Source organism: Dromaius novaehollandiae, chromosome 4 (assembly GCF_036370855.1).
Source record: "Dromaius novaehollandiae isolate bDroNov1 chromosome 4, bDroNov1.hap1, whole genome shotgun sequence".
Taxonomy (NCBI): domain Eukaryota; kingdom Metazoa; phylum Chordata; class Aves; order Casuariiformes; family Dromaiidae; genus Dromaius; species Dromaius novaehollandiae.
In genome coordinates, this window is record NC_088101.1 from 56,094,285 (window position 1) to 56,108,617 (window position 14,333).

Consider the following 14,333-nt stretch of genomic DNA (forward strand, 5'->3'; position numbering starts at 1 on the left):
TGTCCCTCATTATACTAAGCCACAAGATCGGGCTATCAACACCTATTACGGAAAGAAAAAAAAAAAAAAGAAAGAAAGGACTGTGAGTGATTCAAAGAAAAGAAAAGCAAAGACATAGATATGCCTTTAATGTCCAGGACCTTGGAAAAGTATTTGACATCTAGAACGCAGAAGGCACTCTTCCTGAAGATATGTGGTACTGCTTATTCTTATTCTGCTTATTAGAGGCTCAGAAGAACAACTAGTATGTAGGAGAAAACTTTTCAGTTTTACCTATTAGTTTTGTCTTTATATCTTCTACTGTTTCTCCCTTCACGAACAGCCAATCAACATGAAAGATTAACCAAAGAAAGGAATTAATGTTGGCACCAGAGCTGGACAAAAAGAAGTTTGAATAATTTTTGCTTCCTTGAAAACATATGGAATGTATTTATCAGAGTATCAAATAGCAAGTAACTGTTGCCTTGCAGATAAGGAAACATATCAAAATTCCTTAAGCTCAGTAAAAAATAACCATCATAAAAAGGTATCTGTCTGAAACAGGTACTATGGGGGAACCAGTCCATGAAGGGCTGTCTGCAGTATGCTGCTTCATTTACATTAACACACTCAAATACATGTCCCTTCTCTTGACATTGTTCACAGGCATATGAGAAATCTAATACTGTTATATTGAAATGACAGCATTAGATCTTACTAGCAAAACTATATGGAGAGGAAAGAGCTTTCCAGCTGAAAAAGTCACCAGGTCTGTAACACTAGAAGGCTCTGCAGTATAGCAAATATTCTGATACTTGCTTTGTAATTCACAGGATGACTTGCAATTGCAGAAAATTTACTTCAGCAAGTGGAACATCTACATCCTAGTATTATAGGTTATCTTTCTGGAGGGAAAAAGAAAGATTCACAAAATAATCCAGATGAAGTAGCGAAAGATTGTGCTGTGCAATAGGGAAAGATTATGCTGTACAATGAAGAAAAAAGTAGAGTTCCTTCCTCCTCTCTTTTCCCCACTCCCTCAAAATTGTTAAAAGCATTCTGAAAAATTTTAGAAGAAAACAGGCATGCTTGATTTTTTTAATAGTTACAGGAAGAAGATCTGCACAGCTCTACTCAGATACAGAGAAAAATCTCCATGAAGACTTCAGTCTTAATGCTTTCTTGTTGCTGGTATGGATACTATGGGGACATCATAAGAGTGATTGTGCCACTTAAACAAAGATCTGCCTTCAGGAGCTCTGAAAAGGTGCAGTGAAGGGCTAAGTCTAATTTTATTAAAATCAGTGGTATATTTTAACTAAGCACTTGGCTAAATCAGCATCCATTGAAAAGAAGGACAAAGTTTACCCTGACTGTTCCTCAGGGAAATAAAGAAGATAACAAAACTAAATTAAAAGAATGATGTGGGTGGTCAAACATTGGAAAAGGCTGCCTGGAGAGGCTGTGGAATCTCCAGCCTTGGAAATTCAAAGCCCTCCTGGACCAGGTCCAGAGGACCCTGCTCTAGTATTATCAACTTTGAGCAGATAATCTCCAGAGGTACCTCCTAATCTGAATTACTCAATGACTCAGTTTAGTTAGGGAAGGCCCTTACCTTTAAATACTTATGCGACCAGTGAAGTCCTGGAAGAGAAAACAACTAGCTTCCTCTCTGGCACTCAAATGGGATTTAAGGAAACAGCTCTTGTTCTAGTAGTAACAGAACAACATGAACAGGTTTTCCCTTGCATCATTCCATTTTTTCCCTTAAAAAAAAGATATTTTTCGGACTGCATTGTCATCCTATCTTCCTATCCTCAGCTACTTCACAGCTTCACAGACAGTTGAGGTTTTTTTGACTTCTGACATAAATATAGCTGTTCTATGCAAGGCACTTCTTCCAAATGAAACTAAATTGCTTCTAGAAGTCTAGCTATACTTCACCAAGGAGGGGAAAGGAGGAAGAAAACATTTGTAACTTGGAAGGATTGTAAGTCAATTTAAATTGGATTTCTGCTGTTACAAGTAGCAATTAAAATGTGTTTTTTTTTCATTTGATGTTATCATGGGAGGCTACTTGCTGCCTGATTACGTGTTCAAAATCTAGTTTTACTTCATGTGGAACATGATTCCTCTTTACTCAGCCAAAACTGCAGTACTACAATAGCACTAGGGAAAAACGTCATGTTTGAACTTTTACGGAATGTTTGTTTCAAGAACTGTTCGTTTCAAGAATTTAGGGGTTCTTGTGCCTCATCTGAGCACTCTTCCATCAACATAATTTTCTCACGCCCTTTTGTTCCCACAATAAAAAAGTGCAAAATACAGGACAAGATTTTCCCTTCCTGATTTCAAGACAGAAACAGTCACTGTATAGAAAGTTACTGAAATGCTAGCTATGATCACCCTTGAGATCTTAAGAATTAGGACAGATGTCTTATATAGGTTAGTATTTTTCCCAATACTATTTTAGACACAATATTGCCTATTGGTTAATATGCTGGTCTATTAACAGAATTATTGAGATAGGTTAATAGAGAGGTTTTTTATATTAGTTTTATTCCATACACTGCAAGTTGTTTTCTTGACTAAATCACGATAGAAGTTTAAATCAGAAGTCTTGAGGAAGCCTTTACTGGTTGTACCTTCTGGATAAACTCACTACTTGGATGACCACAAGAAAGCCATTTCATTAAATACATAGTCATAATGTAAATAACCTACTTCCCATTTCTATGGCATATACTAATATAAATAATTGGCTATTCAAACCAAAAATGTTAACAAGTATTTTCAAGACCACAATGGGATATATTGTTGATAGATGCACCAAAACATTGCTGTATTACAAGTGAGGCCAACCTGAGTATCTTAGGCTATGCACTGATACAATAACCTGTATGAACTTTTTTGGTTTTTATCCAAAAGCAACACAAGTTTATAATGACAAATAACACAGCAAAGTGACTTTTTTTATATATTGATACTGCTACCAATCAATCTGGACACTTTCAGAAAAGCCTGGCATTACAAATACAGTCTTGGTGAACTGTATTTCAAACATATTTCCATTTAGGTTGAAGGAACTATGATTTACTGAGCTTGAAAGGGAAAGTCATTTTTTAAACCAGTTCCAAGAAATAGTTGTTTATTTTAATTACAATTATATGAAAAAGCTATGTAAGTACAACGCAGAAGAATATACTACAATAAATGGCATTTTGTCATGCTTAGCTGTATTGGACTAATGTGAATTAAGAATCCGGACACTCTAAATAGTCACGCAGAGTACTTTACTTTTCCATTGACAAATGGAAAAATGAATCACAGCAGTCTAACAATTTTTTCATTTGACTTCAGAAACATACAGATTACTACATACCCCTATCAGCAAGATTATTTGAAAAGTGGTACTTAAGGGACAGTTCCTGCATAAGTATCAGTGGTTATAAAACTGCTAAAGTAGGGAAAAAAAGTCTGAATAAACAACTCTGCAACTGGACAGATATTTATATTTGATCTGATATTGCAAGGTGTTTTATTTAAAAGATCTACTAAATGGATGCAAATTGCTACCTAAGAACAAAATTTTTTGCTATGCTTAAGCAATTTTAACAAGTTTTTAAGATATAAGACATGTAAAAAAATCCAGTAAACACTGTGCAAATAAAACCATTACCTGTTTCACACAGCATCAGCTTTTGTATGAAAACCATCTAATATCTGACAATAAGAGTACTATATTTCCCTCTCCCTGTAAAAACTTTTTCAACTTCTAATCATTTCTTCTCAGAGAAGGAAGGAAAATCAGGAGCTTTGAAACTCACCTTAATTCAGTATTTTAGACCTAGCCTGTCCTTTGCCCTGTTCTCCTTTATAATAAATTTTCAGCTATTTTAAAGATGCAGTCTTAACCATATTTGCACAGGAAGAAATGTAGAATTTGCATCCAAATCAAAAAAGGACTGGTAATTCCTGCATAGACATACGTAAATGCTTTCCTAGCCACTACTGTAACTTTATTAAAAGGTGATGAAAATCTAATGAGAATTCCTTGCTACTAAGCCAATTAAACAGCAAGAGAACAACCTCTGCATGAGACTTAATAATGTTTTATCGTGTTCTCCAGCACTCTACTTGTCTCACCAGCAGTCTTAAACAGGTCAAGCTTTGAACAAAAGCTAGAGCTCTGCCAAGACTGTTTATATGCAGACATCAGTGTGATGTTTGATCTCTCAATTCAGTAGAAACAAGTACAGAATTTAGTGTCACATGATCACTAAATGCCTAATCCTAAAAAACCCTATTAAGTAAAAGGTGAGAAACTTCAAAAGTATAACAGAGGTGAAAAGATCATGTGTCAAGGTAGAAGACTAGCACCAGTTTAGTCAACCAAAAACAGAACCAAAAAACATTATCAAACTTACTGTGCAATTCTGCTTTCTGCATAAGAAACCGCTACCACTTGCACATGGACCCAAATACTGAAATCAGATGAAGTCCGTGGGGAATAAGGGAAGCAACTACAATAACCTCAGTAAGAGATCATATCAACTTCACAGAAGAGACCCATAGAGAATTACAGAAATACGTTTTAAAAGCTTCATTCAAAGAATACAATTGCACATAGAAAGTAATAAGGTAATCAAGTGTAGAATCATGAATACAGTGCATAAGAAAAAATTAGGAAGTTGTAATATTACCTTTATAAGATATTGGCACTCATAAGTAGTGTTCCTTAAGCAAAGCGGACAAATGACTTTTCATCTTTTGACAAAACAAGACTTTAAGGAGGAGAAATTAAATGTCGTTGAAAATTATGACAAGAACAAAGCAAATGATAGGAGATATCTGAGGCAAGGAACAGTTTATGAAGACAGAATGTTACCATTTTCAAAGTGTGGTGGCCTTCCAGGCTCCACAGCTAGTTACAGAACTGAATGACTAATTCCTTCTATGAGATGAGAAAAACTAAGCATTAGGAAACCTGAACTTAACATTAGAACAATTAAGGCTAGTAAACTATTATTATTATTAAACTACCAATGCTCTTGGGTATAGAGAGTAGAAGTTGAGAATAGAATCTTCACATGCTAGTACTGCTGTTCCTTTACATTAGGGCAAATCTAGAATTAAGACTAAATCCTGGACACTGAAGACCAGATGATTATTTAAACTTCATCCAGATATAAAGATAGCTGTTGCTAACTTAATGAAGAATACTGCTATAATGAATTGTCATGTTTGAATAAATGCCATAGAAGTGTTATATAAGTAGTTTTATGACTTTTTATGTTCAAATTCAGAGGACCATATATAAGTGCTAGAAAAATGAAATAGGAAAGTGCTCAATAATATTCTTTAAAAAAATTACAATATAAAATATGTAAAGGTTTACAGAATATTTATGAAGCTTTTTACACTGGTAATTTTCATAGCTTTAAGTTACAACTATACTGCTCAGTGGTATGTTACACGAACCAGGAATTTGTGATTCTGCACCTACAGCTTTTTCAGATTCTTAGAATCTGGGTGGTACTTGTTTTATTTACTGACACAGACAGCTCCAAAGAGGTGGCAGTACTGACACACAAACAATGAAAGACCGGTGAATCAGAGACACAAAAGAGCTTGCCCAAAAACAGAATAGAAAGTATGTGTAGACCAATCCAGCAGGTTATTAACTAGAATGTGAGATCATGTTTACTAACATTTTTTTATTTGGCTGCTTATGTTAACCCGTCCAAACTAGTAGCTTTTCAGACACTCAGGCAGGATATGAAAGCTCACCCTCAGAAAACTAAGACAAGATGGCACAAGTTTAGGAAACAAAAATATTAATGGGACATTTTAATATGATTTAATGTAGGCTACACATCAGAAACAGGTCTTTAGGAAGGGTAGTATGTATGAAACTAGATATGGTAAAATAAATTTGTCAAGAATGGTGTTTTTTCTATGCAGTATTTCTCCTTTCTGTCACTCTGTAGGAAGGCATCATAAATTTAATACAGCAAGGCAGTAATGAAAAATTCTAAATTTTTATACACACAGTATTTTACAGATATTATTTATTACATTATTAGTTCTACTTCTGCATAACAAAGTTGACAGATGGAATCATGTCATTTTATGACATCAATATGCTGCTATATTCCTGATACAAAGCAGATCAGTAATCAAATTCAAACCATCACTTTCTGCTACTCCAATTAAGATATGACACATCAAAAGAAGCTTGGGAGAAAATTTATTCTTTAAAACCTAAGCCAGCCTCTATTAACTAGTGATGGGCAAAGCTGAAAATAGCTCAACATTCCACAAAGTATGGAAGAGTTTCCCATCTGAATAACTTTAGTTTTGTAAATCCCATTCCAACAACTTATTTGAAAAGTGCTAAATGACAGAGAGTAGTAGAAACCCATAGTACTGTACTTCTCCCTTTGGCAAAGAGAGCTTCTTCTGAATTTCAATAAGTATTTGTTAACTTGTGAGCAGGGACCAGCAAGGGAGAGAGTTCCTTCACAGACAGCAGTGGTAGAATTTAATAGTAACTTTGGCAGTACTGAACTAATGGGAACTTCCTAAGAAAGCTGGTAAAACATTTAAACTGAAGGAGCAAAGAGGGAAAAACATTCTGTAAAGTTCAGTGGAAAACTGACAGGTATGATGGAAATTAGTAAAAAGCACATGGGAACAATTACCATGTCCTCTAATTAAAATGCTGCAAGCAAGGGGAAAGTAAGAGGTTTCAAACCTCAAAGTTTGTGTAAATGGAGCCTGATGGATGGGGGCAGGGGGGGGAAATCAACAGTTCTTTTTTCCCCTTGTGAGGGAGCACATTTCTACAAAAAGTTACAACACCTGTTTATTTTTGGGCAGTCTTATTTTTGAAATCGTATGGTATTGAATGTTTTATAACGTATTCACTGCAGCTGGGAGCCTGATGGAGAGAATTTTGAAAAACATGGCCACTTGTTTCAGTGCTTAAATCAAAGATAGTGGTAATTTCTAAATGCCTGAAATTTTGTAAAAGACTCTGCTTGCAATTTAAGAATTAAGACCCTAGTCCACTGTGATAAGTGCTACAGAACTGCAATCTTTACAGCTGTAGATAGTCACTGTAGGAAGTGCCTATCTATATGTTATTTCCCTACAAAATAAAATTAAAAGAATCCACTTACCACTTGTCCATTCTGAGGATTTTTATGAGCGTATGGGGGTCCACGGATATGATTCCACATTTGACCAGATGTCATAGCAAACACAACACACTGGAAAATAGAAAAACAATACATTTATTTAGCCAGAAGAACTGATTAGGAATCCATTTTTCTGGTGATACTTTTAGGTACATAATTGTTTACCTAACCAAATACAATGTCTACCTCTATTAGATGCTTAGGATAGGTTTTTTCAGAAGTGTTGCTCTCATAAAATTCTTAATGACTTCTGTTAGAAAATCAGTTAGCTCAAGACAAGCATTTACAAAATCTCACTTGAAATAATCCTATCTTTATGTGCACTTGGAATTGCCACATTTATACATCTATATGGCAAAAAGCATGCATGGCAGTAGAAGGCATTCGTTGCAAATGTTCTGAAAACAACTGTTTGAAATTTATACAACCTTTTATAAAGTTATTTCTGACTCTAATCTAATATGAATGTTTAGCCTAACTGTTTGCTTTCAGGTGTGTGAAATGATATAAAAAAACCATCAGAAAAAAAAACCAATTATCAAAAAAAGATCTGTCCCATCTTACAAAATTATTACATGTGTGTCCCATAAGGTTGTTTCACTTTAGCTATGACAAAGAACAATGCTGGAGTCTGTAGGAAAGTGAAATTCCCTATGGAAAGAAACGTGGAGTTACTGTAAGAAAACTGTAGAAATGGACATAACTTGTTATGGAAGGTCATGCTATAGAATCTACATGACAAAAATCATAGTCATAGCAATAGTCATTAGCGCTATCCTAATGAGGAAAACATAGTCTCTTTTGATTGCCAAATGAGAAAAACAGAAACGGAAAGCTTGGATCACCTAACCATGTCTTCCAACGTATTAACACAGACAATTCTTACAAAAACTCCAAGTTAGGTCCAGTTTCTACAAATACTTATGTATATGCACGTTTTTACTGCACAGGAATAGTTCCACCAGCATAGTATACTCAGAGTGATTTAAGCACATGGATCAGGAACCTAAAAATTCAGGACTAAGAGGGATGGAAAGTAATGTATTGGGTTTCCACAGTACCTATTATGATGGTTAGCTAAACCAGAGTGGACTATTTTTAACTAATAACAACTGTGTTAAAGTGGGGAGGAGAATGTTCTGCTTTTCTTTAAAGAATGCTTAGCAATACATTTGTGAAGTAAATGTCAGCTGGTGTGGCTCTACTACCCAGTAAATGCAATATTGCCATTTCCAGTGATACACTTTGTACCAGCTTTGCAGGGCCTGACAAGTGATTCTTGTTTGGCTTTATCCAAAGTTGTCTTGGCTTGCTTGGAGTTTTATTTTAACTTACTTAGCTGTTACAGCAATTTTCTTAAAGACCAGGTGGCTATGCTTAGTTTATATTACTTTTGTTTATCTTTGCAGGGTATAATCATGTTTTTTTTGTTTTGTTTTATACAGATAGTAATAGAAAGTAATTATTCTATTTAGGATGAAATATTTATAACCAACAAAATGATGTAGTGTAGAAAAACAGAGGTACAGGATAATAGCAGTGGTATGGGATAATAGTAGAGGTCTCAGAAGTGGCAACACAGGATGCATCATACCAGTGTGGCATGATAAGAGAGGGGGCACAGAATGACACTGGAGACCCCAGACCTATCATTATTTCACCAATAGTCAAAGAAATACTGACCTGAGAGCTGGTCAAAAACAGAACAAAGGACAAGCATCCAACATATTTAAGACAATACATATTTACACAGTAAATTCCAATTTAAGGTGTAGTTGCAGATCAAGGAAGAAAGAGTAAACTGTAAAAGTGTTGGAAAACAAACAAACAAAAAAATAGCCCCAAGTGGACCCTACAGCGAGGAGGAAGAAAGCCTCAACATCATACTCCTCCCAGCAAAGAACCTGCGACCCTGATGATTTCCCATACCATCTCCCTGCCCCACACCAAAGCCCCCGAGCTCAGGATCCAGAAGGAAACAGCGGAAGTGTGAGCCTAACATCAGAGAATGGAAAAGATACTAGGAAATATGTGTAATTGTATTCTTTTCATTATTTTTCTTTCTTTTTAATAATCACATCCAGATTAATAATAATTCTCTGATTATACTCGTAAGATTTCAATGACACTAAGAACAGATTCTTGGCTTTAAATATAAGGCGTTTCATTTTGCCTGTAACAGGATTTGCAGTATAATAGTATTGTAATTAATATGAGAGATGACAACATATTGGTAGTGATTACTAGCGGATGGATTGTGTTTTAATTAATAATAGTCAATGAAGTGAAGCGAATACATGCTTCCATTGCTGGAAAAGGGGAATGGATAGTTATTTCTACACTTTGCAGATTGTTTTAGCAGAGAAATTTATATTGCAATTTTGTCAATGAATCACAGAGGACACAGAAGATGCTTATGTGAAAGTAACAAAAGGGTAGAAATTGAAGAAAAGAGTATAAAGGTGAGATGAAAGAGATGTTTTGAAAGGCCAAAAGTTAAAAAGCTGAAAAATAAAACACCAAAAGAGAAACAACAGATGCATACGGTTTACAAATCTTCGCTCTCTAAAAGCAAGCTTTCTATGAAAATAGTCACTTTACTCTTTCCTAAATTGCTCCATTTAATTCATGCTCCCCAGGGCCAAATCTGCTTCCATATGGGAGGATAAAATACAATAATTCAGTTTATATACAGTAATATACTTTATAACTGATAATTCTCTCAAATGACTGAAGATTTTTAACGTTTGCCAGTACAAATACATCACCTCATAACATGGTAATGCCTAAGAAAGAATAGCCATAAAGTAATTTGCTCTTTAAAAGTAGAGAAACTAATTCCAAGTATTAATATTATTGAAAAGGAAAGTGCTAACAGCATGATTATTTATCCTAAAGGCATCTTTCAAATTCTACCAGTTCAGTTTGCTAGTAATCAAGAAAACTTTATCCTGGATCAGCCATGATCTCCTTCCAAGATGCACCTCTTCACTGTATATTTCAAAATGACCTTTCCAGAAGCCAAATAATGTTCTCCAGCTTTTCACTTGTCCTCTTCCACTCTTAATCTATTTTAAGTATACTAAGAACACAGGATTTCCATCATTTTCCTAAAGCAAATATTCAGTGCACTACAGATAGCACTTGACATTCAAGATCATTTTGCTCCATTCTATATTCTCCTATTGCTACCACCCAGTATCCACACACTGTATTGATATACACATTATTGGAATCTGCAGAACTTCAAATGCTTGCAAAATATTCTCAGAAGGAATATATACCTCATTACTTATAGAACTTACGCATACATGATAGATACACTGATAGCCAATGCTTACCACTGAGAAGTTTCAAACTCCTTAGCTTCCATATGACCCCATGCTTTGGGATCCAAAATTTCCAAAGCGCCTAGTTTACTCCTATACTGATTCAGTGTTTCCCCAAATTAAAGTTTTCCAAATTCCTTCCTATTAATAAGAAATTTGCAACCTGTGATTAAGGACTTCATATTTATCTAATGGGTTCATATTGTATGGATTTCAATGGAACAATCCATATGCAGAGAAATGGCCCATTTCCAGTTTTCTAGTTTGTCAAAGTATAGAAGATGAATAGTGGAGAACAGTAGAAGATTCAAGCTGAGACACTTTCCTCTGAGCAGTTCAAAAGATTTACAGCTTCACTTACATGATCAGAACAGAGTCTCTACTTTAGCAGTTCTTAGACAAGAGTATTACGTGAAGATTTCACCTCCTTACCAGTGACGGTCCTTTCATACACCTATCCCCTTCCTTCTCCATGGCAGGCTCTCAGAACAACTTCTTACCTGCTCTTTGTCACCTCAACTATCTAGCGAGTTTAGGGTTCAACCGTTTTAAGAGCTTCCAGAGTTAGGTAGCTTTTTCTGCATCCAAACTTCAGGATGCATTTAGGAAAACAGTTAAATTCAAGCATAATTTCAAACAAGAGGAGACATAGGTAGCTGGCTCCATACTTCATTTTGGTACAGTTCTGTCCTTGCATATTTTAGCCATTTCACAATTATTATTTTAAAGAAATGTCGTCAGTTCTACCCAGCTTAAATTTGCTTTTGTAACGATATAGAGTGGCAGGATCTATACTCAATTTCTAAATAATGGTCCAACACTTATGAGAACCCCCAGTAAAGGATATATAATTCAAAGACAGGAAGTGCAATACACAAGCAAAGAGAATGGGGTTTTGTACCTTTAAAGGTACTATGCACATCTAAAACCTTTAACTAAGGGAAACAAAGGAAATCAATATAAAATAGGTTTACATAAAATACTCTGCATTTATTGTTGTTGTTTTGAGATGCCTTGTCTACTCATGCAGTGCAGCCCCAGTTTTTCCAGTGGTATCATCAAACAAAACATATTTATATATATATTCTCAGAAGGGGCAAAGAAGCCACTAGTCCTTTGCAGTAAAAACTGATGATGAATGTACTGTATGAGTACTGTGGAATGTATCTGTACGGAATACATTCCCATAACCATTAACTGTTATGACAACAGTAAGCTCACGCTTTTTCTCCTCATCCAAATGATCTGACATATCTTGTCCAATACAGTCAACTTCCAGGCAGCTGCCTTGGAATCCAAGAACAAAATTTGCTTTCCTGAAGTCCACAGGTATAAAGGCAGCATTGAAATACACACATAAAATAGAACTGAAAATTACATGTAGAAAAGCATGGTGTCAGCCATGTAAAGAAACTGCTTTAAAATGCCAAGCAATCCATATTCTAGCCAACTGAACAGATATCCTTTCAGCCACGGAACTGCTGTCTAAAATGTAGCAATTCCTTATCTAGAATGGCAGAAATTTGCTGAACTTATACTGTCTGACCTTTCATTCTCTCTGCTTAAGAAACGAAGAGTCTTAACAGGAATCTGAATTGCTTCTTGTTATCAATATAAAAGGACAGGGCTCTGCAAATATCTAAGGACTGAAGTCTTTCCTCACCTTTGTGCTAGCGTGTCAGAGGAAAAAACATCCATAGATGAATAGTAGGATTTGAATTAAAGTCTAAAATAATCCAGGGGATAAATTTTGGATGTGATCTCAAAGACACCTTTTAGAATATTGTGTACTATGAATCAACCATCACAGTTTGCCATTCTAAGAGTCTTCTGGGTTATGCTGTTGCGATTAAAAATGCCTAAGGCATACAAGATACTAACAGAGTTTGCAGCACTTCAACAAGGAGATGAAACAGCTAAAGGCATTGCTATTGCTCTGTCTAATGCTGAGGTCAAACCAATTCAACAGTCTTGAGTGAACTGCCATTGGAACCAACGTTAAGATGAAAGTTCTGGTCTTGATTCTTAGAGTCTGGTATCAAAATCAGTAGATAGATCATTAAAAATGGCATTGCAAAACGTTCTCCTAAAGCAGTGCTGGAAATATTATCTATCTTTGAAACACAACTGTTTTTAGTACTGAAGAAAATATCATTTCCGGGATCCTCTGTACTCCAACAGGGAGGCACTTCTTGCAGGACAATATCTACTGTTTTTTAGGAGCAGTTGATTCAAAGAGGCAGAGACCAGAAAAGCTGATGCACTGTCCAGTTTTCATTTAAATAAAAAAATTAAGTATCCAACATTTGGAAGCATAAAAAGCTCTTCTAAACAAACTAAGCAGCTCTGAAACATAAGGAAAACAAAAAAAAAAAAAAAAAAAAGAGATTTGTATGTTTGCAGTGATATTGAATCCCTGGTTTTCAACTACCGAATTCCAAGAGATCTATGAAAAAGACTCAATAGAAATTAAAAATGTTATTTTCCATATGGTTAATGAATGCTGGCAGAATGAGACATGAGAGGGGGGCAGAAAGCTCCAATTCTGATTATATACAGAAAGACTTTTATGCCTTCAGTTCATAGCAAAAGGGTACACAATGCATGGCCTTTCCAAAATGGTGCTGCTAACAAGAATCTCTGACTCAAACTCAGTATATGGGAAGTAGCTAGATAAGATATCAAGCATTAAGAGATGATAATTTTATCAGTTGATAATTGTGACATTTTCTTTTGTGTCATTTATCATCTTCTTTTGAGATAATTTCTGTATTTCTTTTTCTAAAGAAAATTACAAAGGTTTTTTTAAAAAATATGTTAAAATGATGTAGTAAAGTAGACATGAAGTCAAAAATATAGTTAAAACAGCATCTAATTCAGAGTCCTAGAAATTCTACTTTCTATTACTTCTACTCCATTTGAGCCAAAATCCACTTCTTCTCTGTTTCAGCCAAAATCTACGAACACCCTGAGTAACTGAAATGAAATATTTACTTTTTTATTATAAGTAACTAACATCCTCTCAACTGTGGTTGATTTTTACAGTAAATAGAATTTTACAGTTGATAGTAATAACAGCAATAAATGACATTAATCAGCCTCCTTTTAACTTAACTATTGCTTGTCAATACAATCAATAGGCTGACAACTGCTGAAAAGCATTAATACAATTTTTTTTTTAACAGTTGATCACATTTGGACAGCGATCCTGTCCAAAGGAGTTCAGCTGAATGTGATTAGAAGTTTTCTACACTGCAATTTACGATTATGTTGATATTTAAAATGTACTAAACAGTTCCTAGCAAGAACATGAAGTATTAGAAAAAAAAGTGTGCTAATTTTCTTAATTTAATTATCAATTTAGTTATGCCTTCAACTGCATTATTTGATGTAGATTATAATAAAATGATTCTTGATTTGAAGAACTGATTCTAACCCCTGCAAGACAAAAACACAACCTCCCCAAAACATTCAAACTTTAAGCTTCTGATCTGAATCTCTGAGGTAGAAAATTAGAATAAAATTGCTCCCCAATGATATACTGCATGATTAAGCACAGGAAATACTACTGGTCCCACATTGTTTTTTGATTCTGATACAAATATCTATTTTGGTGTGCTAATTATTGTTTAATTCAGGTCATCTCTAAGATAGTTAATTAGGACTCCAATAAAAGACTGATGCATATCAAATTTGGGCTTTCTGGTGGCAGTGTATCATAAAAAATTATCATTAAGTAACATATCAATCTAGAAAAATATATGGAACAAAATATGACAGACTACTTTGGAAGAGAACTGTCGGAACTCTGTATTTGGGTTCA

The 14,333-nt window shown here is 34.9% G+C and overlaps 1 protein-coding gene across 8 annotated transcripts in view; it reads right to left on the reverse strand.

The window, feature by feature from the left end:
- TUSC3 (tumor suppressor candidate 3) overlaps positions 1-14,333 on the reverse strand; it is a 144,802-nt gene that overhangs the window by 63,823 nt on the left and 66,646 nt on the right. For all 8 annotated transcript variants that reach the window (XR_010389061.1, XR_010389060.1, XR_010389058.1 and 5 more), the window contains exon 6: positions 7,164-7,253. Coding sequence is in view for 4 of the 8 variants with exons in the window: in XM_026105379.2 (XP_025961164.1) it covers positions 7,164-7,253 (90 nt within the window). In the remaining 4 variants the exon portion in view is untranslated. The remainder of the gene's footprint in view (positions 1-7,163; positions 7,254-14,333) is intronic.